Below are 24,831 nucleotides of genomic sequence, written 5' to 3'. Positions count from 1 at the left end.
CATGCAAACTCCACACAGAAGGGCCCCAGCCAGGATGCAAACCTGGAACCGTCTCACTGTGAGGCGACAGTGCTAACCACTACTCCACCATGTCGCCCTGTGCTAAATTCATCCTTCTTTGAATCCTAAAAAAGTGCTTGTGCTTCAGTAAATGAAGAGGTCAAATTTTGATCCAGTCTGTTTTTGAAAAAAAACGAGTTTTCTCTTCATCGAGTAGGAAACATTTTCAATTTTCTGTCTATTGTTTGATGCTGACGATTCTTTTGGACGCCTACAGAAACTGGAACAACACCCAAGGATCCGAAAACATTCGAAATGTTTTTAATGAGACGCGTGAGTTCACAAGTCAACAACAGGAAGAAAGAGAAGCTCTAAAGAACATCAAATAATTGGCTTTATATAAGAAGCTAATGATGACTTTATGTACTTGTTGTATATTGATACACAGACCCTTCTGGTTGTTTCTGCTGGCGTCTGCGTGGCCTTTTAAGAACCTACTACGAACTACTATCTGGGGTCATAAGAAGCTGTTTCCTCGTGTGTTTGTATTATTACGAACAGCAGTTTATTGGAATATCTCTCTTATTCAGAAGAGTATCATCTGTTCCCATGGCAACAGGTGCCGTTAGCTTGGCCAGGATCCCTTGGCGTCACCTTTTAATGCTTCAAACTAAACTAGCGCCACAGTATTAGGCAATGAAACTACATGGTTAGGTTTAGAAAAAGGTCGTAATTTGGCTTAAAATAACCATGTTTGTTACGTAACTTACATTTGTAGTTTTAGTTCAGAGTGACGTCTGCGTGGCCTTTTAAGAACCTACTACGCACTACTATCTGGGTTCATAAGAAGCTGTTTCCTGGTGTGTTTGTATTATTACGAACAGCAGTTTATTGGAATATCTCTCTTTGAACCTCACCCTTCTAAAACAGCAGCTCCAAACTGTCTTTGAATAAAGAAAAATGATCCCCCTGAGCTTTAAAGTGATTCTCCGCGCTCATTAGTCAGGAACATGTACCGAGACATCCATAAAAACTTTTAAAACCACTCCAGCAGCATATTCCACTCGCCTATCCATGATCCATGATCTGACATCTCAGCAGACGCTGCAAAAATATGAAAATAAAAGACTCTTTGGGACATACTGAGCTGCAGAGAGCTGGCTTATGCCGCGGGGACGGTTTGAAACATTTATGTGGACATTTCCATACTTTCAGTCCACAGGAGACGACATAATCCAAGGCAGAGCTACATATTTATTACAGCAGTGATACTCAAAAGATAGAGTTTGGATAAAGTATCCCTCATAACCTCATGGATATTCATATTGTGGCTCAAGGACACTTCAGCATGATAAACAGCTGCCTGCAGTTTAACTCTGGCTAATACATCAAGTGGCAACACTCATGTCTAATATTGTGAATGGTTCTTTAAAGGTAAAAAAAATAATAATGTAGGTCTTGTATCAATCACCCGTAGCACTGAAACGTCATTAATGTTGACTCTCTGGTCCTATAAACTCAGGTCTTATGGATGAAATGTTACGTTTAATGTTTAATTTGATGGTAAAGAACTGAAGGGATGATCGTGTCTGTTGGAGTGAAGCAGCTGACCCTCCCCTCACGCTGATCTGGGATCTGTGAGGCTCATATTTATGCATCTGGAGTAACATGAGAGCTTCTGTCATCGTTGAAGTTTCAGATCGGATATTTCCTCTGAACTGCGACTTGCTCAACTGGGTCAATGGGCTCGTATCTGCAGGGATTTGTAATTACCTCGCCCGCCCAGAGTTTCCAGTCAAGAGCTTTTTGGCTTTGCTGTGTGCCAGTGAATCAGTGTGCAGCAGTGTTTTCATCTGATTACCTGACTTGAGAGGGCTGTTTGTTCATAATGCAACTCTTTTTATAGAAAGTTCACTTAGTTCTGTTCTCTACCTCTGGAAGACATGATTTTCACTGTTTGTTCATATTCAATAAAGTTGAAGATGCTTGTTTGTCACCGAACAACCTAATTGTGTATTTGATCATATTCACAACACATTGGTTCATCTCATCTCATCTCATCCCATCTTCATCCGCTTATCCGGGGTCGGGTCGCGGGGGCAGCAGCTTTAGCAGGGGACCCCAAACTTCCCTTTCCCGGGCCACATTAACCAGCTCTAACTGGGGGATCCTGAGGCGTTCCCAGGCCAGTGTGGAGATATAATCTCTCCACCTGGTCCTGGGTCTTCCCCGAGGCCTCCTCCAAGGTGGATGAGCATAAGTCTAAGTTTGTTATTCATAGCTAACATCATTTTAGAGTTCTAATCATAAAGGGTGCTGTGTGGATGACACAGTATAAATGGTGCCGTTTCCAACTTTGTGAATGAGTCTCTCTTTGTTCATGTCGGCTGCTGACTGGAGGGCGTGCAGGTGAGCCTGAGTTGGCATTCAGCTGCAAGAGAGAGAGAGAGAGAGAGGTGTGCAGATCCAAGTCTGGGTGAGTGGTTTTTCAAACAAGCAACATGTCGCTTAGCCTGGTCGCTAATGCACAGGTAAGGACATCTGCATTGGGGTAAAAGTGAAACATCTGGGTTTCACTCGTTAGTTAGGAAGAGGTGTGACGTGGTGACCTCACTGTTGGCCTTTTTTATAAAGTTTTTAATAAAGTTGTATGCCGTATGCCATGAGAACTAAAAGACTCAAAGAGAGGGCAGTTTGCATGAGAGCCACAGGAAATGAACTAGGACTGAGCGAAAATAAAAGGACCAGGTGCATTATGGATACAGGTAATCAGTCGGCTTTAGTGTTCTCTGTTTCCATGAAAATAAACAAATGGAAACACTTGAGGTACATTCTTCAACATGGCCTCTGTGGCGAGCAGAGGGGTGATTTCCTACATCACACATGAGGACGTGTACACGCACGCACGCACACACACACACACACACACACGCACACACACACACACATCACAATCATCCACAGATGAATTACTCCAACATCGTCACAATACCTGTTGAATCATTCATGAGCAGCTTTTATGGGTTGTGATCCTTGAATTTTCTAATTGCAAAGGAGGAACGATGATTCAGACGAAGCCTCGGACTGGATTGACGAACAAAGAGTGTGAGCTAGCAGCCTCTATAATAATAATGCACTTTGACAGTTCAGGTCAGGGGTTTGAACGCAGCCCTGCGACCACATTTTCCTTTCAACTTTGTGAGGATTTAGCAAAAGCTGGGATACTTCGACCTGGGAGACACACAGGTTCCTCAGCTTTGTGTCAAGGCTAAAACGTGTGATGTATAGCAAAGGAAATATCGTTCTCAACTCTGCCTCATTCCATGAATAACACGTGTTAAAAGCTAATTTATGCTCGTTTTACAAGGAGTATCCTTCTAAAATCTATTTTTCGCTGGAAAACAACAGGGAGCATCATATAATATAATAATCATAAATAGGTCCTCTGTGTGTAATATCAAATAGCTTTGGCAACATAATTCTCTTCCACGACTCATAGTCAGTCAGTAATCACATCTCGTGGCGTGAAATTCTCCTACACATTCCACTGAAGCTGCCGGTTCTCCACGAGACAAGCTGCACGTCACAGGTAGCTCCCAGCGGGCCCCGCTCATGGGATCACAGTCGCATTCTGGCTCGGATTCAGTTCGACTGGGAGAGCGCAGTCCCTGTGGGCCTGCAGACGGGAGAACCAGCACGAAAAGGATGGCATCAGAAGGACAGAACTGGTTTTGTTTCAGTCCACCAGGTCCCCGCCACCTCCTCCAGACCACAGGATGAGTTTCAGCTGAACTCCAGAAACTAAATGCACCCTTTGCAATGTCACATTCCTCACCTGGATCTCTCTCTTTGTTCGTATCTTTTTGGAGATCTGCTGGGTTTTGCAGCATCTATGTTGGATTTGTGAAGGCTGCGATGTGTTTCCATCGTCTCTGTGGTGGAAGTGTGAGAGCCGAGGTCATTGGAGATGTGACTGAGGAGTCGTCGTCGGTCACAAGCAGGACTCGTGGGACTCTGTGCCGGCGTGCAGAGGCTTCTTCTTCTGCTGCGTGTGGTTCCCGTTCTGGAGGACAGAATACCTGAGGACAGAACAGAGGACAAAACTATAATGAAAGGACAGTAAAGGGGAGACACTACAGGTGTGTTTTAGGGTAAAGGTTTTAACGAATATACCGTATACCAGCAGAAGAAAGAACTGAATAGAGTAGTCTTTATTGTCATTGTACATTCATTCATTCATTCATTCATCTTCAACTGCTTGTCCCTGTCTGGGTACCGGGGGGCTGGAGCCGATCCCAGCTGACATTGGGCGTGAGGCGAGGTCCACCCTGGACAGGACGCCAGTCTATCACAGGACACATAGAGACGAACAGAGACAGACAACCATTCACACCTACGGGTGATTTAGAGTCATCAATGAACCGAACACCTGCACGTCTTTGGACTGTGGGAGGAAACCGGAGAACCCGGAGAAAAACCCACGCAGACACGGGGAGAAGCTGCAAACTCCACACAGAAGGGCCCCAGCCGGGATGCACGCCTGGAACCTTCTCGCTGTGAGACGACAGTGCTAACCACTACACCACCGTGTCGCCCCTCATCAAACTTCCTCAGTTTATTACTTATATAAAGACAAGTTTTCTGAAATTGTAGTTTCAAATATGCAAATGAGGTATTATCGTATGAAATATGTGCTAATTCAGGTACATTTCCAGAACAGAATTGCCAACGATGGATCGATGGATAAATAGATAGATAGATAGATAGATAGATAGATGGATAGATGGATAGACAGATAGATAGAACGCGATCACCACGATCACATGTTTCAAACTGTCACTTTGCAGCAGTTTCTTGCCATTAAATTGTCACGTGGGGTGACGGGGAATACACAGAGGATTGGACCCAAAGGCAGACACGGAATTCAGGAGACAGTTTTAACAAATTTAATCAACTTACTTAACAAAAAGGTGCACCGAGAACAAAAGGAAAACACGGAGAGAACTGGGACAAACTGGTCACGGGAATTGAGCACAGGAGGAAGGTACGCTTGGAGACATCTGGAGTATGTAGAGTATGATTCGGTCCTGAATGAGGCTCAGGACCGGCTTAATATACAGAGTGGCAGGTGATCAATGCCGGAAAACACCGACAGAGGGAGACAAAAACAGAGACTAAAAAGGAGAGGAGGGCTGTCCTGATTTAATCACGACAAGAATGCTCTTATATGTCGTTTTTGGAGTCACTGGCAACCATCTACTCTGTTGTTTAGTTATGAGGATGTGTTAGTTTTAGAATAAGGCTGCAACATAACAAAGTGTAAAGAGATCAGAATATTTTCTGAATAAACTGAGGTGAAAGAGTGCCGCTGCACTGTGCTTCAACTCCCCACTACACTACCACGACTCTGAACGTAAGAAGTTTAGAAAACTGAGAAAACATATGTGCAACTCACTGTCTAATAGGATTACATTGTTCTTTTATGGTCTGACAAAATTCTCCTACTTCTTCAGACAAATAGACAAATTAGAAATGTAAGAAATTATGTGACAAAGCTGAAAACATGGTCAGAGACATGGTTTTACAGGACAATAATGATATTTATACTGTATAGTTAATAAAAAAGTCAAGGTTAACTCAAAGGAAACGACAAACCCATCAGTAATTTTCTCTGCTATGAATTAAACCAGGGTCACATGAAGAAACACACAATGATAATGAGCTAATTTGTTTAAGCCAGTAATTCTAATCTGAAGCAAAAGAAGCATTTAGCAGAAGGATAATCACGACTAATGCTATATGTCTAACATGTAAGCGTGACTGGTTCGGGGAAACCGTCTCGCACTAATCTAAATGTGACATTAGTGCACAACAACAGCCAACGCAGCTCTTTCAAGTGCAAGAAGCACATTTGTTAAAGTCAACAGCGACTCATTTAGCAGTCATAATGGCTCTCATTTGTACACAGTCTATAGGCTTCACTACATTTCACTGAGAAGAATGAATGCATGTGGTACAAGTATTCACGTATGTCTGCATGGGGATATGTAGAGTGAAGGATTATGTACATGTTGTGCAAATGTGTGTGTGAGTGTGTGTGCACTACAGAGGCCTTACCACGGCCTAAAACCATTACGAGCTGTTTACACAAACACCCTAACTGAAGACACTTCCTGCTGCCAAACTGGCCGTGAAATCTACCTTCGAGACAGCCTCGAACATTTAAGGCTTTTCAAAAGGAAACAGGCCGGAGCAGAACCCCAAATTGCTGCCACATTGCAGTGTTAAACCCTCGGCAGCTCTCTCTCTCTCTCTCTCTGTGTCAGGGTGACGGCATTGATCCTTTTTATGCTCTTTCAGGGAAACAGAGACGCTGGAGAGCCATGTTCGTAAGGAGAGCTGGAGGAAGTCTTTGATGACTTTTATTCATATTTCATTTAGTAAAGACACATTTTTTCGTTCTATTGCTTATTAAACATGTTCAGAGGGTGTGCACAATGTAGGAAGTCTTTATAAGCTCACTGTCAAGAGTTGGTTCAGTCCGTGCCCTCCTCTCTCCCTTTTGTGTGACTTTGTCTCCCTCTGTCTGTTTTCCCTGCATGTGTCTCCGCTTTGTGTTTGTTTGGCCAGGTACAGGTAGGCGTGTTCCTGCCCAGCTGCAGCTTGTTACGCTAATCACCTGAAGGAGAATAAGAACCCTGAGCGGACAGGCATGCAGCACAGGACCGTTGTTATCCTTCCCTTGGTAGGATAACAACGTCGGATTGGCTCCCGTTTCTCGTTTGTTCTATTTTTTGCGCTTCTTGTTGCTTGTTTGTGTTAATCATTGTTGTCTTTGTTTCATCCCGTAGTTTCCCGCGTTCCTGTTTTCCTCGTTCCTGTTCCCTGACCGTCCGTCGTTTCCTCGTTCCCGTTACCCTCGACCGTCTCGTCTTCAGTGTTTCTATTTCCCCTGTATTGTTCCCGTTTCTGTCGAGTTTATTAAATATTTGTTTGTACTTTTACCCCGTGTCCGTGTCTGCATTTGGGTCCAGTCTTCCAGTGTCATTTCCCTGCACCGTTCTTGACACTCACTTAAACACTTTTGATTCTTTGCTGCATTAATCGTCATGATTCACTCAACCCCCTAAACCTAACCGTCACCTATTGTTGCCTAAACTTTAAGCTGCAGTTGGCAAGTCTGGCAGATCGAGTTGACTCAGCCAAATTTGGAATGTTTACAACGCTCACGCCCCTCCCCCTCTACCACTGAGCTCCTCTGCTCTCTCCCATTGAATGCTCATCAGTGCGTGTGGTCCAGATTCCTGTGAACGCGCTCGTGTCATCTCTCATCAATAAACAGCATGGTGTACACGCTACACGGAGGTAGGCTGGCTAACATACTCATAGGTAGCAACTGCTAACAGTATTTAGCATATGCCTAGCTGCTTTTGATTATAAATTGTAGCATTTCTAGAAAACTGCTCTGCTTCTCTTTTTATGGTACTTTTTCATAATCCGCTAAGTGTATCAGCTATAGGATGGTCATAAATGCATCTTAAAAATAATGTACACTGATCTACATATTCTACTTGGCTAAGCACATTAGAATAAACATAAAATGACGATAAAACCATAGAAATGTGTAACAACTTTCTTGGTAGAAAATATGATAAGAGTGCAACCAGATCATATTTTTACATATATACATAAAAACAACTGTATGCACTATAAAGTTAACCAGATGGAAGTTTAAGGCTTATGTTTCCACCCATAATAATTTATAAATGAGACGGTTAAGGATGAAAGTCCAACATGTAACAGAACATTTCTCATCTAAAGCCTCATTAAAAAGCATAGAGTCTTAAAAGAAAGCTAGACAAATCACTGATGTAATATATTGTAATATATTGAAACATAATGTACAGAAAGCTGGAAACTGTTCGTGTATGTCCATTTGGAGCATTGTTTCATGTTTGGATCAAATCAAAAATTGGAGCGGGACATGTGGCCGCATCCATGCTGTGTTTATTCGTGGTTTTGTTTGTACACAGCTGAGCCAACAGGCCAACTGGCAGAGCGGGAGACAGGATGGAGATTTGTTTAATGAGGCCAGGGAGAAAGAGAGACAGAAGGCCCGGATTACGAGCAGACTAAACATTTCTACATATTTTGGGCAGCATTGTGGCTAACGTTCATCCTAAAGTGCCTTTTAGCAAGACTTCTGACATCTGATGTTCATGTGGAGGAGTTGGAAAGGAAGGAATATATTTCTTAATGAAGATCTATTTGTTTAGGGGATCAAATAGCATTAAAATAAGTATTTTTTAACGTGGAATCTAGTTGGTAGAGTAATAACATCTTATGTGCAACACATGCTCATACCTAAACAACAGATTAGGGTGATTCTCCCAAAATGACATATAGGACCTATTGTGAAACAATACAAATGTCATTAATGTTGCGAAACCAAACTACTTAAGTTTAAGCAACAAAAACACTTAGTAAGGTTTTTAAAAAGATTGTGGATGGGCTTAAAATGAGTCACAGACGGAAGTACTTCACATACATCATTCATTCATTCATCTTCAACCACTTGTCCCTGTCGGGGTCGCGGGGGGGCTGGAGCCGATCCCAGCTGACATCGGCCGTGAGGCGGGGTCCACCCTGTACAGGAAGTCAGTCTATCACCGGACAAATAGAGACAAACAGAGCCAGACAACCATTCACACCTACGGGTGATTTAGAGTCATCAATGAACCGAACACCTGCACGTCTTTGGACTGTGGGAGGAAACCGGACAACCCGGAGAAAACCCACGCAGACACGGGAGAACATGCAAACTCCACACAGAAGGGCCCAAGCCAGGATTCGAACCAGGCACTCATGGGAAAAACAACAGTTCTGAAAAACATACTGACGAGCAAATTAATCCCATGGGGAAAAATGCCCACAGTGTGTTAAGGCCTCTATGCGTTACCTTACTTCCTTGTTTGCACCTGGAGGGCGCTGCCTAACAAAAAACAATATGTGGGGCGTTATAAGCTGTTTGCGAGTTTTTTTTCCCAGTGAGGACGGTTTGGTATATCACACTAACAAAGCTAAATAAGAGATTTGTTGGCTTTTAAATGTAGTAAATTGAATAAAATAGATGTTTGCTCCTGGCTTGATTGATTGAGAGGGGTGTTGCACCAAGTCAAATTCTGTTTAGAGGACGTACTTGCATAAAACCTTTGAAAAAATGAGGAAAAAAAGAATCTGGGGATGTGGAGTGAGAAATAATGTATTGGTAGGCCCCAGGTTTTGACAAGGAGGAAGAATGGGTGGTATAAAAAAAAGGAAGACGATACCTCTTGTTCCGCTTTATTGATTTTGATACTTTTTTGATACTACTTTGATGCTACACACTGACCTTGGTTCCTGGATATTTTATACACTTTGAGCGTGAGGTGGATGAGCCGTCTCATGTTTCAGTGTCTACATTTCACTCCTCAACTTCCTCAGCACTAAGGAGGAAAAAAGTGACTTTACACTCCACTGGATTAACCTGAGCATCAACCTGTGCAAATGAACACTCTCCTGATACAGTGAAGTACGTGTCCTACGAAGGTGCATTTTCAAGTTAATACAGATGGAGAGAGAATGCTGGGAGATAAAAGCTTTACCTAACAAAAGACAATATTTATGCCACGTGTCCTCCACTGTGTCGAGATGGCTCCTCAGACATCTCATCTCATCTCATCTTCAACCGCTTATCTGGGATCGGGTCGCGGGGGCAGTAGCTCTAGCAGGGGACCCCAAACTTCCCTTTCCCGGGCCACATTAACCAGCTCTAACTGGTGGATCCTGAGGCGTTCCCAGGCCAGTGTGGAGATCTAATCTCTCCACCTGGTCCTGGGTCTTCCCCGAGGCCTCCTCCCAGCTGGACGTGCCTGGAACACCTCCCTAAGAAGGCGCCCAGGGTTCATCCTTACTAGATGATCCCGAACCACCTCAACTGGCTCCTTTCAACGCAAAGGAGCAGCGGCTCTACTCCGAGTTCCTCACGGATGCTGAACTTCTCACCCTCTCTCTAAGGGAGACTCCAGCCCCCCTCCTGAGGAAATACATTTCGGCCGCTTGTACCCGCGACAGTAACTAGAAATAAAAAGATTCTATTTTAAGAAGATAGATTTGCATTTTTAAGAGTGTGAAAAAATACACCTTCACATTACTTTGACCATGACGCAGTTACTTCATCCAAAGGACTTCGAAAAAGTTTCAAGTGCCTAGGAGACATTTTTCTAAACTCAAAGAGAAATTATGTTTCTGAAGTTAAAATATGACACTTTAAAAATCTTGGCAATGAGTAAATGCCATTTGTGTTCTTGCTGAACTGCTACTTTGGGCCCACAGCCCTTTCTTATTTCCCCCACCTCTACTTGGACAACTGTTGGATTTGAGTTTCTCATTAAGTGCAAACACTACAGTCTGACTGGTTTTATTTTCTCCATTCTTTTACACAAAAACATAATGAAAATAAACCCTTATATTTTGGCAGTTATGTTCACGGTTACGTATTCCCTGCCCACAGCACAAACACATACACGCAGTTCCATCATAATGTAATGTTGTACCTCCATTTGCTGATTTCTGAGCACCCGGATCTTCTCTGAGACAACACACTTTATTGTTATTATACTGCTGTGCACAATGAATATAAAACTGAATTACGGTGGCACTTGATATTAAAAACCATATAAAAGAAAGTCAAAATAAAAGCAGTTCTCAATGCTCATCTTTTCTGATTATTCCCTGTTTCTGTTCAAACAAATCCCCTGAGTGCTTGAAATGAAACAACATCTATCTCCAGGTAGCATTTTAATATCTCTGGTTGTATTTGACCCTTTGGGCACTCGGGAGTGTGGCTGCTTCATGGCAACATTGTATTTGCATGTAGTGAAGTACCTTGATTCATCGGGTAATGAATGCACGAATGCACTGAATATGTTATTCATGGGTGATTCATTGAATTCATTCAGAAGCTGTGAATGCTTTTCTCCACATACTCATGTGTGGGCATTTTTTTATGGTTTTTACAAATGCATTCATTCATTTATCTTCAACCGCGTACAAGGCTGCACATTTGCAGCAGCTTAGTTAACAATCTTAACAAATTCCTGACTTTGCATAAATGTATATTTGCAGTGTTGCATGAACATGACTGCATCTGTTTTCTGTAAGTGATCCGATCTTCCATTTCTAGAGCCTTTGGGCTGCCAACATCCCCTCCACTCCCTCGCTCTCTTGATGACCACCCTCACTCTCTCATCTCTCACCCTCTATTCACTCCCTCTGATCACATACTCAGCATCCATCTCTCTCTCTCTCTCTCTCTCTCTCTCTCTCTCTCTCTCTCTCTCTCCACTTCCTCTAATGATCCCACTCTGCGTTGTTCTGTTTGAAGTGTAATAATTGATCATCACAATCAGGATTTCTTTATTTTCCTCTGCTGAGGAGGTCTGTTTCTGTCCACGTCACCAAGACAACAAGTAGCCTGTTTAATCCTGGTGCCACTCGAGGCAAAAACACCCGACTGAGAAACGAGAGCTCGCAACCCACTTTGATGCTAATGAAAGGAGAGGAGGGAGAGGAAGAAGAGGAAGGTTGGAAGGAGGGAAGGCGGAGGATAGAAGAGATCAGGGTTAGGAGGGGAGGAAGAGGGATGATAAACATGAGATGAACATAAATAGACCTGAATTTGAATAGAAAAGAAATTACACAGAATTGAACTATCAAAAAGGAAAGGGGGAGATTGTTTACAGAAACTCTACACCCAAGGATGTTTGCTTGTAGCTCAGCAACAAACAAGAAAAATATGTATGTTGGCAGGAGCAGCAAAGAAAAATCCTAATTTTCTCACACGAGTGCACTCACCCTTGAAGGAAGGTTTGCTTGCAACTCAAAGGTCAAACAGTGTGCACAGGTAAGCAAAAACATTGCATTAGAGTAGGTAAGTGTCATCACCTCAATTACAGTGAGACTGAGTAAAGTTTTCATCACGAGGCGGTTGGGAGGAAAGGAGAGAGGGCAAAAGGAGGACAAGGAAAGGCAGAAATAATTGAACGACATTTAATGTTCACAATGTTTTGACCTGTGATGTCTTTTCCAGAAAAAAGTCAAAATAAAACTCAGGCATGTAATCCCAAAAGATATATAATAAATTTATCGGAACATTCAAAACGATCAACTTAAGGTTTGCAGGCAGTCAGCGCTAAAGCAACATTGCTGACACTTGGTCTACTGAAGGAATCAGAAAGTTGGCCTTTCATGGGATTAAATTTTGCCTGCTAGTTTTCTTCCTCTTTTGCATTTGGTAGAGTTCAAAGAAACCCAATCTGCACCAGGCGAACAGAAAGAGAGCCAAAGAGGTAAAGTTCTGCAGGAATGCGACTGCACAGATGTTGTTGTTTCCACAGTGATGGAGCATGATGAACATCTCATACATGGTGGGAGGAATGGAGGTGGGAGGTCAATAAGAAACTGATCGAAGTGTGAAGCGGTCAATAACAAGTTTCGCAACTTTTTTCTCAAACTTGCTCAAAGATTATTGAGGCAGGCTTGTGATCGAAAGCTGGAGGCATCAACACTACACAGCAGCTGAAAGGAATGAGTGAAAAAGCAGAATAAAAAGATTATTTCTACGTCATTTAAAGATGAAATGCGTGGCTTAAACTACAGGTGCACAGAAAGTGTATCAATGTTCGCAGGGTGCTATGCTGCATCTGAAACGTTTGTCTCTCTTCATTCTTTTGTCATTTGAACCAAGAAGCTAGCCCTTACCAATCTCTTACAGTGAGGACCCTGGGAACATAGGGATGACCGCAGTTTGCTAATACACTAGCAAAAGTGACTCAAATTGTCAGAACGTTTGGTCTTTCTGCTAATTTTGGAGGTCTTTTCGAACACAAGTGCCTGCTAATCAGTGGCAGAGTTAAAGCCAACTGGTTTGGTGTCTGTACAAGTTAACAAGAGAGGCAAATAGCTAGCTTTCACGAGCAAAATAACCATTTAGCAAAGGAGCTTTTTTAACTTTGTATTATTTCTTATAATTGAGACAAGCCTAGCCTACACCATAACTTTAATATTGAGCACAGATCAAGTATCACTTTTGGTTGACACTGTAGTAGTGTTGTTACGTAACCAATATTTTGACACCAAGTTGATGCCCAAATTCTGAAAACTTGACTACAGTAGAACTACTGCAGACACAGTAGGTACCGCGAATGCAGTTCTTCTGGACCTTATGGGGGCAGGACACGCGTCTACAAGTGTTCTAGTCTGCTGTTAAATGCCGTAGAGGTTTACGCCTAACAGCATGGGAGACCAGTGAATAACCCCTGATATCTGTGCACACTCTGACGACTTGACTGTCACCACAAGCCTCGGGCCTTACCATACCACTGCGATGGCTTTCACAAGTTCACCACTTCCCCACCCCCAAGTGTCAGTTATTATCCTTTTAACACAATGCACATTATAAAGAAGTACATGCGATTTACTGTATTGTTTTTGTATTTTACTGTGGTATCAAAATGAGTATAGCAGATCATGGAATTTCACTGATACTGGTATTGACTATACTAAGTTTCTGGTATGGTGACATCCCTACTACGAAGGCTGTGCCCTTGGTGCACTTAAGGACAGGCTTGGAGGTCTGAAAATACACATGAATGATGATGTAGCTCACACGCTAGTTAGCTACCTAAGAGCCGACTTCTGTCTGTGTACTCCTATCAAATTGTCTTCATGAGCCTCTAAATTCCCCACTGCACACTCATCATGAAGATGAAACGAGCAAAAATTAAAAGGAATTTTTGATTTTGGTCAATGCTCCCTGGATTGGTGTTTTAAAAACACCCCATCAACAGACTGAATGTAAGTGTTTTGTTCTGTAGTGCACTAAAAAAGACCAAAACAAAGCCGGGTAAGTATTTGGAGCCGTTCAGAGCCTAATACATTGCTGAGAGGACATCTCCTCTGAGCCTGACTACTGTGCTTGCCACTACTTTAGTTAATCTGCTAACAAGCATAAAAAATGCCACAGTCTTCCCTGTCTTCCCCACCAACTTCCCTCATTAGGATCTAAGTACATGCCAGCTCCCCCACTGACACATGTGGGATTAGATGCCAGAGCTGAGCTTGTTTTGCCAAACGTCACACACTGCAGACAAAAAGTTCCTTCCCTTTTCTGTCACAGGGATACCATCAGCAATTTCAAGCTTAGTTTCAGAGAGACAGACGGGGGTGGGGCTCATAACCCTGACAAGGCCTCTCTGGGTTCATACCAGGTCACTGCTCCAGAGTACAGAGGTATCAAGATGGACGCTTTGATTCAGCTTGTAATCTTCTGTATTTTCCTTCCTTTTCTTCCTTCTTGATAAGAGGGTTAAAGCTTTTGGGCCCGTGGGGCTCAACAGATTCGAGTCCTCCGCTGAGCAATTCTGAGGGCAACGAGGGCGATGGACCCCGGCTATCTCTGTGAGAAAACAGCTTAATCGAAAAATGGACCTTTTACTGATAACAGGGATGCCACACAACATGATTGGCACAAAGGAAGTACTGTATACAGGGATGTAACAATGCACTCATTTCACGGTTTTCTGTTCACGATACCATTTTCTCACAATTTTTAAATTTTGATCAAGATGACCTACAGACAAATTGTGACCAAATACAATCTTAGAGGTGGTTTCTGTGGTTTGTGTCCTGTTATAAAAAAGTGCAACTTAAATGGTCATCTTAAACAACAAAAAACATGAAAATATGTCCTTTCTTTAGAAACAATCTCACAGGTAAACTGCTTTTAACTGGTGTGATTCAATATCTTAATGAACAAAAGAATATCAAATCTTGACCAAAGACAGAAGGTCCTTTGTTGACAATAAATATGTTTAACACTGTATTCGTGTCCTATAAAACAGTGCAACTGAAGTAGTTATTCAGTTACATGACAGAGAATCACTGGATTTTTAAAAACAAATCCCTCATCAAAATAATAATATCAAAACATCAAATCTCTAGTGATATAACTTTGCATTACACAATGCTTTGTTACATCCATATATATATATATTTATATAGAGGAGTGGTGGCACTGAATGCTGTTCTCCCAGTACCCATATCATACTTTTTTCCTTTCTCTTTCTCTTCACCAGTGGTCTTTGAATCCTAAAAATCTTTATTTTGAGCTCCCTGTAGGCTTGGTAGGTGGCTTGACATTTTTGTAGCTCACTAAGAAGCCACCATTCATCACAGGGTTTACATAAAACATGTCCAATTCTGATGTTTTCCTTTAACCATTTTGGTGTCAATGACTGCAATATGGTCTAAAGGCATAATACAGAGATAATGTATTAGCTTTACATACTGCCATAATTAATCATGGTGAAATTGATCCTTTTCTTTTTATGCTTGTATCTGCACTCTCAACATCTTTCTCTTCGCACTGGGTCAGGTAACAGCCTAAACAACTTTTTTTCTGGAGGCCAGTGGCCATTGTTGAGAGTGTCCTCTGAGATGTCTGTGGGTGTACTGAGTTGACCTGCAGCATTGAGCTGAGCAGTGCAGAGGCTGAAAACACTGAACCTCCTGCTCTGTTTGTCTCAGAACATTACACCAGGCTTTAGACACAAGCACTGAGGCATGAGGGTGAAGTACGCAGGAAAGCGGGCGGGCCTGTGGGGAAGTCAACAAAGCACAACTGCCTGTTTCTACAGTACATGCATATGTGTGTGTGTGCACTAAACAACATGTGTGCACACACACCAGAAAGTCAGTAGAAGAGCTGAATCCTTAAAAAAAGGAGGATTCTCCCTAAAGAAGATGCTGCACTAAAAATACACAAGTCCTGCAGCCTAAACTGCAAGGCAAAAAGAGACAGGGTGTGTATGTGTGTGTGTGTGTGTGTGTGTGTGTGTGTGTGTGTGTGTCTCAGTATCTTTTATCTGACATCCTTCGACATTTCACACATATTCTGTTTTTGTTCTTTTAAAATGACCAGAAGCAGAAGTCCACATTTGGCTGGTGTAGGCAGATAGTTCACTGTTGGTATTATACAAGTTTGTGTGTGTGTGTGTGTGTGTGTGTGTGTGTGTGTGTGTGTGTGTCGGTATCTTTTATCTGACCTCACTTTATTCATTAATGCGTTAACAATGAATGCCCTGAAGATACCTGAACAGTCACAACAAAGTTTAGTTGATGCATGATTCACAATGTGCCTGATGTGAAATGTTTTTCTAGCCTGACTCCAATGAAGTTATTAAGAGCAAGTAGAAAAAAAATCCACATCTTTAAAATGCATCCTTCACCATTTCACACATTTGTTTTTGTTCTTTTAAAATGAGCAGAAGCAGAAGTCCATATTTGGCTGGTGTAGGCAGATAGTCCACTGTTGGTATTATACACCTGTATGTGTGTGTGTGTGTGTGTGTGTGTGTGTGTGTGTGTGTGTGTGTGTGTGTGTGTGTCTGTGTGTATCTCAGTATCTAACTTCCTTCACCATTTCACACATATTCAGTTTTTGTTCTTTTAAAATGACCAGAAGCAGAAGTCCACATTTCGCTGGTGTAGGCAGATAGTCCACTGTTGGTATTATACACATGTATGTGTGTGTATGTATATATGAGTGTGTGTGTGTGTGTGTGTGTGTGTGTGTGTGTGTGTGTGTGTGTCTGTCTTCTATCTGACATCCTTCACCATTTCACACATATTCTGATTTGTTCTTTTAAAATGACCAGAAGCAGAAGTCCACATTTGGCTGGTGTAGGCAGATAGTCCACTGTTGGTATTATAAACCTCTATATGTGTGTGTGTGCTGTCGGCTTGAGCAGGGTTACCATTCACTTCTCAAAACCCAGAATTTCAACATTTAAGTTATTACTGATCTTACCAAGGTGATTATTGTAACCAGGATCTACAAAAAGTAAGAGAGACTGTGTTAGCACTGTAAAGCTTTTAGTTTGTTTTACTCACTAAATCAACTCAATAGCTAATTAAAACCCATAACTCTAAGTACTTTGACTCTCATATGTACATTATATAATGAAACAGCTAAATGTGGTTTCATAACTTATTAAGGTCAGAGTTAAGGACCTCAATAAGACAATAATGACATTGTGTCCAAAACACTCCGACAGTGTTTTCCAAACATCACGCTGCACATGAACGCGTAACATTTTTTCCCCAAAATGGAAATGTACATCTTTGGAATGAAACCTTTTTACTTTCACGTCGCTGCTTTTGATGTTCATTATTTCTTGTTGGCTAACCAGATGGTTTTGGCTGTCTGAGCTAATGAGATCCTCCTGATAGAAGAGGGTTTTCACTGTGGGAGAGCATTAACATTGACTGTCTAACGGCTACACCACCCATGATAAGATTGCATAGACTGCAAGTGGCCGGCCAGAGGCATCAGCATGACTCTGGGCTGCATGAAAGCCGACCATGTCAAGGTTCAAGCAGGGTTCAAGCAGGGCCAGGAGCTGCTCTGTGTGCACAAATCTGCTGCGGCCCCATCAGCTGTACAAGATTTCTTTCTGTGCATTAGCATCGGTGCAAAGTTAAAAATGTACGTATCTATTTTGTTTGACTTTATACTGCAACATATTTCGTGTACTTTCATATTTCAGAGGGAAATATTGTACTTTTTACTCTACTACGTGCTTGTAACTTTGCCGATCATAGGTTTAGTGAAGTATGCAACGTTTCACGTGTAGTGAAGTATTTTCTCATATCATCTTCATGCACATGCGTTAGAACATACAAAATAAGGACCCACTAATAAAAACGGATGAGTGTATCAGATACCCTTATTTGCATCTAGAACATTTTCTCTAGGATCTCATCTCATCTTCAACCGCTTATCCGGGGTCGGGTCCCGGGGGCAACAGCTTTAGCAGGGGACCCCAAACTTCCCTTTCCCGGGCCACATTAACCAGCTCTAACTGGGGGATCCCGAGGCGTTCCCAGGCCAGTGAGGAGATATAATCTCTCCACCTGGTCCTGGGTCTTCCCCGAGGCCTCCTCCCAGCTGGACGTGCCTGGAAAACCTCCCTAGGGAGGCGCCCAGGGTTCATCCTTACCAGATGATCCTGAACCACCTCAACTGGCTCCTTTCAATGCAAAGGAGCAGCGGCTCTACTCCGAGTTGCTCACGGATGCTGAACTTCTCCCCCGCTCTCTAAGGGAGACTCCAGCCCCCCTCCTGAGAAAACCCATTTCGGCCGCTTGTACCCGAGACCTGGTTCTTTCAGTCCTGACCCAGCTTTCATGACCACAGGTGAGGGTAGGAACCAAGATTGACCGGTAGATCGCGAGCTTTGCCTTCCGGCTCAGCCAAACTCACGCTCCATCGTCCCCTCACTCGTGAACATGATCCCGAGGTACTTGAACTCCTTCACTTGGGGTAAGGACTCATTCCCTACCTGGAGTAAGCAATCCTGTAATCCAATTTCCTGCTGAGAAACCGATAGAAACCATTTTCTCTGGGCGTCTTTGGACAAAGTCACTCATGCAATTTCAATTAAAACCTCAACATGTGCAATGAGTTAATCTGAATGCAACTACAGCAAATTACAGCCACTGTCTAACTTCAGATAAGATAAAAAAATTTTGCTCTGCAACAGAGAGCTGACCTAACAAACCGTCATGACTGGGGCAGACACAGGATTGCCTCTTATTACATAATCATTCGTGCTCTCAGAAAAAGACATCAAGCGTTTTGCGTCTGCTAAAAGATTAAAAACAATCTGAGTGTTCACTTTTAATACTACATCACACCACGGGAACCACAGGTCATTAAACAAACCCCTTAATTTAAAAAATGAGTGATGTTTCATTCAAATGCTTCCTAAAAATGTACCGCCTCAACTCTTTTGAAATGTGTCTGCAGTGGATTTAAAACCAATGTTTGTCTTTTCTTCCTCCCTTTTTTCGCCGCGTGACTGGGGACAAAGTCAACCATCAGTAAAATCTTAAAACCGAATATTTTATGAAAGAGCCTGTCAGCATCCGGATGCAAAAGCTATATAATTTGACTGTAAACACTCGTCTTGATGTGCTGCTGTAAATATTTCCATGCAGCGTTCAGGGTTTTAAAACCAATGTTTGCTGTTTTTTTTTCTGTGTCTGAGGACAAAATCAGTTCCTCTGTCAAATAATGAAAGATGCCTGTGGCAGCGCTGTCCTCTGGTGACAAGGGAAGGAGCGCGCGCACACACACACACACACACACACACACACACACACACACACACACACACACACACACACACACACACACACACACACACACACGCACACACACACACGCACACACACAGGTGACAGGAAAAGGCGCACACATTCTCATCAGTGGGTTAATATTATAACTTAGGAAAACTTATACACAACAATTTGTATGATAACTTACAAAATATGAATTCCTACCAAGTAAAATACAAAAATAATTAACATTTTTATAAAATAATAGTTTTGTAAGCTAACAATATAACTTACAAAGAACATGTACACATAAGAATATGTGTCTAAAGGGACCTGTGTAATATTTGCATAGTGGAACCAATATTGTTGTGTTACAGTGAGGTAGGGTCAATAATAAGAGTTGCCCTCCTCAGCTGCCAGGTTAAACGTAAGATGATGCTGTATGATAATGCTCATGATGATTAAAATAAGTGAAAACTTGTCAAGCTGGAAGTTTCCTTTCTTACTCCCGGGGTGCTAATGGCTAATATGCTAGTGTTTACATAGTAGCAATGTCATAATATGGTTATGTTTCAGTTATAATGTGAGGCGAGCTAAACTGGCACCAGCCTCTGGGAGTCCTCTCCAAACACACACGCACACACACACACACACGCACGCACAAGCACACGCACACGCACACACACACACACAGAAGACTAATTTTTGTTGTGTCAGAGTTTGGTTTGAACACGTTCATCAACTCGCCAAACAAAAAAAGTTACCTTTTATCAAAACAGAAGCAACTGCGGAGCAACTTAAAGCTATTTTTTGGATGAATCAACAGCACTGGTTAATTGTTCAATCATCTGTATTTTGTGACCAGCAGCCCCCTGTGGCACAGAGGAAGTTCCCAGAGAGATGAAGTCGAGGGGTTGATTCATATAATTACAAACTAGGTCAATGCCTTCCTCATTGACCTAGTTTGTAATTTAGGCATGATGACTTAATTTCACCCACTGCGTGAGGATCACTCGTGCCCAGCAGAGCACTCGTGAGCAGCAGACCTGAAAGGCAGGGAAAATGACACTTCTGCAGAGTGGAGTCCCGCTCGACGAGGGGAAAATATCTCCATATGATGCTCAGACAGAAGAAAATAAACAGACCTCCAGCTACAAACGAGCGGTAATCAGAACCTCAATGAGACAGAATGTGTGTGTGCGCAGATGTGTGTGTGTGTGTCAGTTTGTGAAAGGGTCTGTGAATGTGCTTGACAGTGAAAGAAGGAACAATGGGAAACAAAGAGATTCACAACATGCATCCCAGCGGCATTGATGAAGGAAACTTTATTTAATATCAGTGCTCACTGCTGCTTTTTTTCCAATCACGGAGCGGTGTCGCCCACACTGGCTGCAGCATCACCCGTAGCAACATGCACCACTCATTTGCACCAAGACACCTTAATGAAAAGTTCCAATTATTTCTAACTTTAAACACGTCGTAGGTGACCTTTCTACCCACTGTCTCTGTGACGTACACCGGTGTTTGCAGGAGAAACCTCTCTTTGTGTTTCCAAAAATAATATCTCAATAAGTGAGAAAATACGGAACACTGATCACAGATAGAAAGCTCAACTTATTCAAAGTTGCATCAAATCAAATGACTGCTTTAGGATTTCCATTGGTCCTGTAAGGGCGCACTCACACTGTCCGTCCGTGCCGCGCCCCGTGCTTTAGGGTACTTTTAGGGTCCTTGTCCCCCCCTCCAGGCCCGTTTGTACTCACACTACCTGGGACTCGGAGAATGCTTCCTGCTGCCTATACGTCATCACGCCGTAACACGTCATACGCATTGATGATGTCATCGCGATGCGTCGCTTTGTTTGCAAATCTTTCCGTAGACCTCAGAGTTTTTGTGCGTCTTGTCGACTGTTTTTGAATCTTTTCCTGGACCAAATCTGCAGTAAACACTCCACCTCCGCATCACACCAACGTGAACCTTTCACCGCCATTGTTTTAAATGTCCGCGCATGGTCCCCCCTTCTTTTTTCTATGTCCCAACAGGCGCACATAAAATGACGTCAGAGCCGCCGTAGGCCTCGTGCTCGTACACTTGCGCACGCTCGTGTTGTACATGTGCAAACGTGCTTTACAAAAGCCCACCTCTCCCAAACGGGCCGTGGACGGCAACCATACCGTTCCTAGGCGCAGTACGGTTGCACTCACACTGGTCAAACTAACTAGACTTTACCTGTGAAACGTGCTGGGGCATGGTACGGGTGGACAGTGTGAGTGCGCCCTAACTCCATTTCTGGACATCATTGAGTCAAGAAATAATGCGTTTATATGTGAATAAACCTACACATCATTTACTGTACTGTAGTATGATTGTATTGAAAACAACAACAGATGCACGTTTGTACGGAGGTGATGGACGTTCATTTGACTGATAGGCCTGCACAGATACATGCAGCAGCTGTGAACCACATATGGATTGTTTATGAATGTACGTTGAAAGTGCGTTTGCAGATGTGTGCCAGATGCATCTTTATTGTTTACCGTCTTTCATCTTGGCGGAGCTGACAGATTTGTGAGTCGCTTTGAGAGAGCGGGAGGCAGACAGAGGAGCAAACGAGAAAAGAGAGACAGAGATGGTGAAGTTAGCGTGGCAGCAACCCACACCAATTCAATTAGGAAGTGAAAATCCTTCCTGACCAGTTTAATGTGGTTATCGATTGAGGTCAGCTCACTACACATTTTGTCCTTGTGTGTTCCTGCTGCCAGCTCTCCTGGAGAACGAGCCATGCAGACACTTAGCGACAAACAGTTGCATTTACAGTGAGGTGTATGTGTGCTTCTGTTGAAGGCCAGTGCTCTGCAACTTTTGCAGTAATGCAGGTGGCTCTGCCTTAAAGGGTCACAGCTTTTCAGAGCATTACCCCATTTATCAACTTGGCCGCTACACAGTGTCACATCCACTTAATGGAGGTCAACTGTAAAGCCCTACCTGAGTTTGTGTTTGAAAGAATCGCATCGCTTCAGGATTTTATTACAAACTTGACCCGTGTGCAGTTTAGTTATTCAGCTGGGCAGTTATTATGAAACAGTTCAGGTGAGTCGACACATATTGACCCCCGCCGAGGGAGGTTTTGCTGCCCAGTAGAAAGCAATCCACTAGAAAGGATGTTTTTTTACTGGGACATGTTTAGGTTTGTATGACACCAGAGACTGGGGTTCACATCCAGAGTCCTGACTGTGGATAAGCTTACACAGAGGTGTGTCACGACACACACACACACACACACACACACACACACACACACACACACACACACACACACACACACACACACATACACACTGTGTAGAATGGTGCATGTGCAGAGTTTGACATAGGAAAACTGTTTTCATATTTATCTGCTGCAAGTGCAAAGTTCCTCTGTGCTCATTAAAAATCAGATTTTAAAGTCGCAGTGGGCAAAATGTATTTGATCATATTCACTGAAGCCTACACCATGCTCCGATAGAACAACATAAATCATCCGGTTCAAGAAAAAAAACAAAAACACGCCACTACCTGCACCTAGAGCTGGTTTGTTTGTTTGTTTTGCAAAAATCCACTGCGCCCCTATTATCCTGTCCACTCAGCGCGGAGCTGACTCTTAGTTCACAGTTCGTGCACAAGCCACAGATCCTCCCTCCCTTCTCGCGCATGTTTCAATATCACAGGCACACAACTAGAGCTAGCATAAGCTAAATGACGTTAACAGTTGCTATCTATGAGTAAGATGGCCAGCCTACCTCCATGTAGCGTGTACTCCATGCCGTTAATTGATGAGAGAAGAAACGTGGGCGTTCACAGAAATCTGGTGCACGTGCACTGACGAGCACTCAATGGGAGAGAGCGGGGGAGGTCGGTGGTTGAGGGGGAGGGGCGTGAGAGTTGTAAACATTAGAAATTTGGTTGAGTCAACTCATCTACCAGACTTGCCAACTGCAGCTTTAAGGGGCGGGCCTACCAGCATGTTTTTGACAACACAAATAGTTTGGTAGTTAATCCCGGTCCAATATTCAATTTGCACTGAAGAAGAAGTGAAGTAGGAGACGTCTTGTGTTCAGAAGGAAAAGTTTGGAAACGAACAGAATTTATAGTCTGTCGTTGATGCCTTTTGAAGGATTATAATGGAAATTGTATTGTTTTCTTTTAGAAACACATTATTCTATTACTATTATTATCAGACTATTTATATCTGTCTTAAAACATGTGTGGAAGGGATCTTTAAAAAAGCAAATGTGACATGACCTTGTTTGCTAATGTTGCCACGGCAGACTCAGCACTTTTCTTTCAACATTAGATGAAAACAGGAAGCCCAGTGTGTGAAAGGAAGCTCCTGACTGAAACATGACCTGAGAGTCTGTCTGAGAGTTTATATATCACATACACAAGCGCGCACACACACACACACACACACACACACACACACACACACACACACACACACACACACACACACACACACACACACACATTCATTAACTGTAAGCACATACAGAATCTCTCATTCACACGTTTAAGAAAAGCCACACTTAAGGTGAGACACTACGGGCAAAACTTGTTTTCTTTCACTCAGTTATGTCTGTTTGCAGCATTAGAAAATGCCTCATTTGCACTTTTAAACAAAAACATTTGAAATAACTCGTATTAGTCGTCTTGTTTGTCTCCTCTGCAGCCGTAAAGACCCTGCTCGTCAAAGTTACTGTCCCCCTTCTGAGGAAGACGAAAGAAAGATGAGCACAATCCTTTATGAAGACTTCCCCCAGGTGTGGTGATGCTGGTTAGTTGAGTGCGTACAGCAGTACCATTTAAAGAGCTATGACACCTTTCACACTTATAGCTCTGAAAATGGCGCTGCCGTCTGCAACAAACAGAGATCTCATCTTGGACGCACACGAACAGGCACGGGACAGCCGGTGACCGCGGTTTAGCTCCGGTCAGATGGTATCGTGAGGTGACTCTGTTCTGGGATTCATGTCAGGACGAGACCAAATTGAAAATCACAATGGAAAGAAAAACAACAGCAGAGCAGCGGAAAAGTCAGTGAGAGTTTTCCAAACATTTAGACGTGTTCTGCATGTCAGCAGAGGGTCTGCGGGATGAAAAAAATGCTCTGTTTGTGAGATTTTAAGTGGAAAAATGGTTTATTCTCTTAATCCTAACATCTCTACACACACACAATCTAACATATCTGCGTGCGCAAGCACACACACTTCTTCTTCTTAGCTGTCCATCGTTTCCGAAGATGACGCTTGCTCCAGGGATTGGGTTGGGGAAGGGTGGGTGGGGGGGCTGTGGTGGGTCAGCGACGTTGCCGCTGGTGCCACTTCTCGTGGGCGAAGAGTCCGATCCTTGAGCCGCACACTCGCCCGCAGATGGAACACGGGAACCCAGATGCCAGGGGAACACCAGCCGCCCGCTGGTGTCGCTGGGTGCGCCTCTCAGATCTTCTGTCTTGGTTTGTTTTGTGTATCTGAGACACTGCCGTGGCACAGGTTCCCTGCCAGGCAGATCTGTTGGTGGCCAGGTTTTCAAGCTGAGTGAGGGGGATATTCGCTCGCTTAAGGATGTCCCTGG

General features: G+C 43.1%; 1 protein-coding gene across 1 annotated transcript in view; it reads right to left on the bottom strand.

Moving 5' to 3' along the window:
• Window positions 1–3,991: 3,991 nt before the first annotated feature.
• The window catches only part of htr4 (5-hydroxytryptamine receptor 4), a gene marked incomplete at both ends in the record, with an annotated part of 137,359 nt that continues 116,519 nt past the window's right edge, over window positions 3,992–24,831 (bottom strand). The window contains one exon of the mRNA XM_083915690.1: window positions 3,992–4,079. Within this exon, the coding sequence (XP_083771816.1) occupies window positions 3,992–4,079 (88 nt within the window). The remainder of the gene's footprint in view (window positions 4,080–24,831) is intronic.

Source organism: Echiichthys vipera (assembly GCF_963691815.1).
Source record: "Echiichthys vipera genome assembly, chromosome: 6".
NCBI lineage: Eukaryota > Metazoa > Chordata > Actinopteri > Perciformes > Trachinidae > Echiichthys > Echiichthys vipera.
Note: the sequence above shows the minus strand (reverse complement) of the source record. Positions and strands in the feature narration are given on the sequence as shown.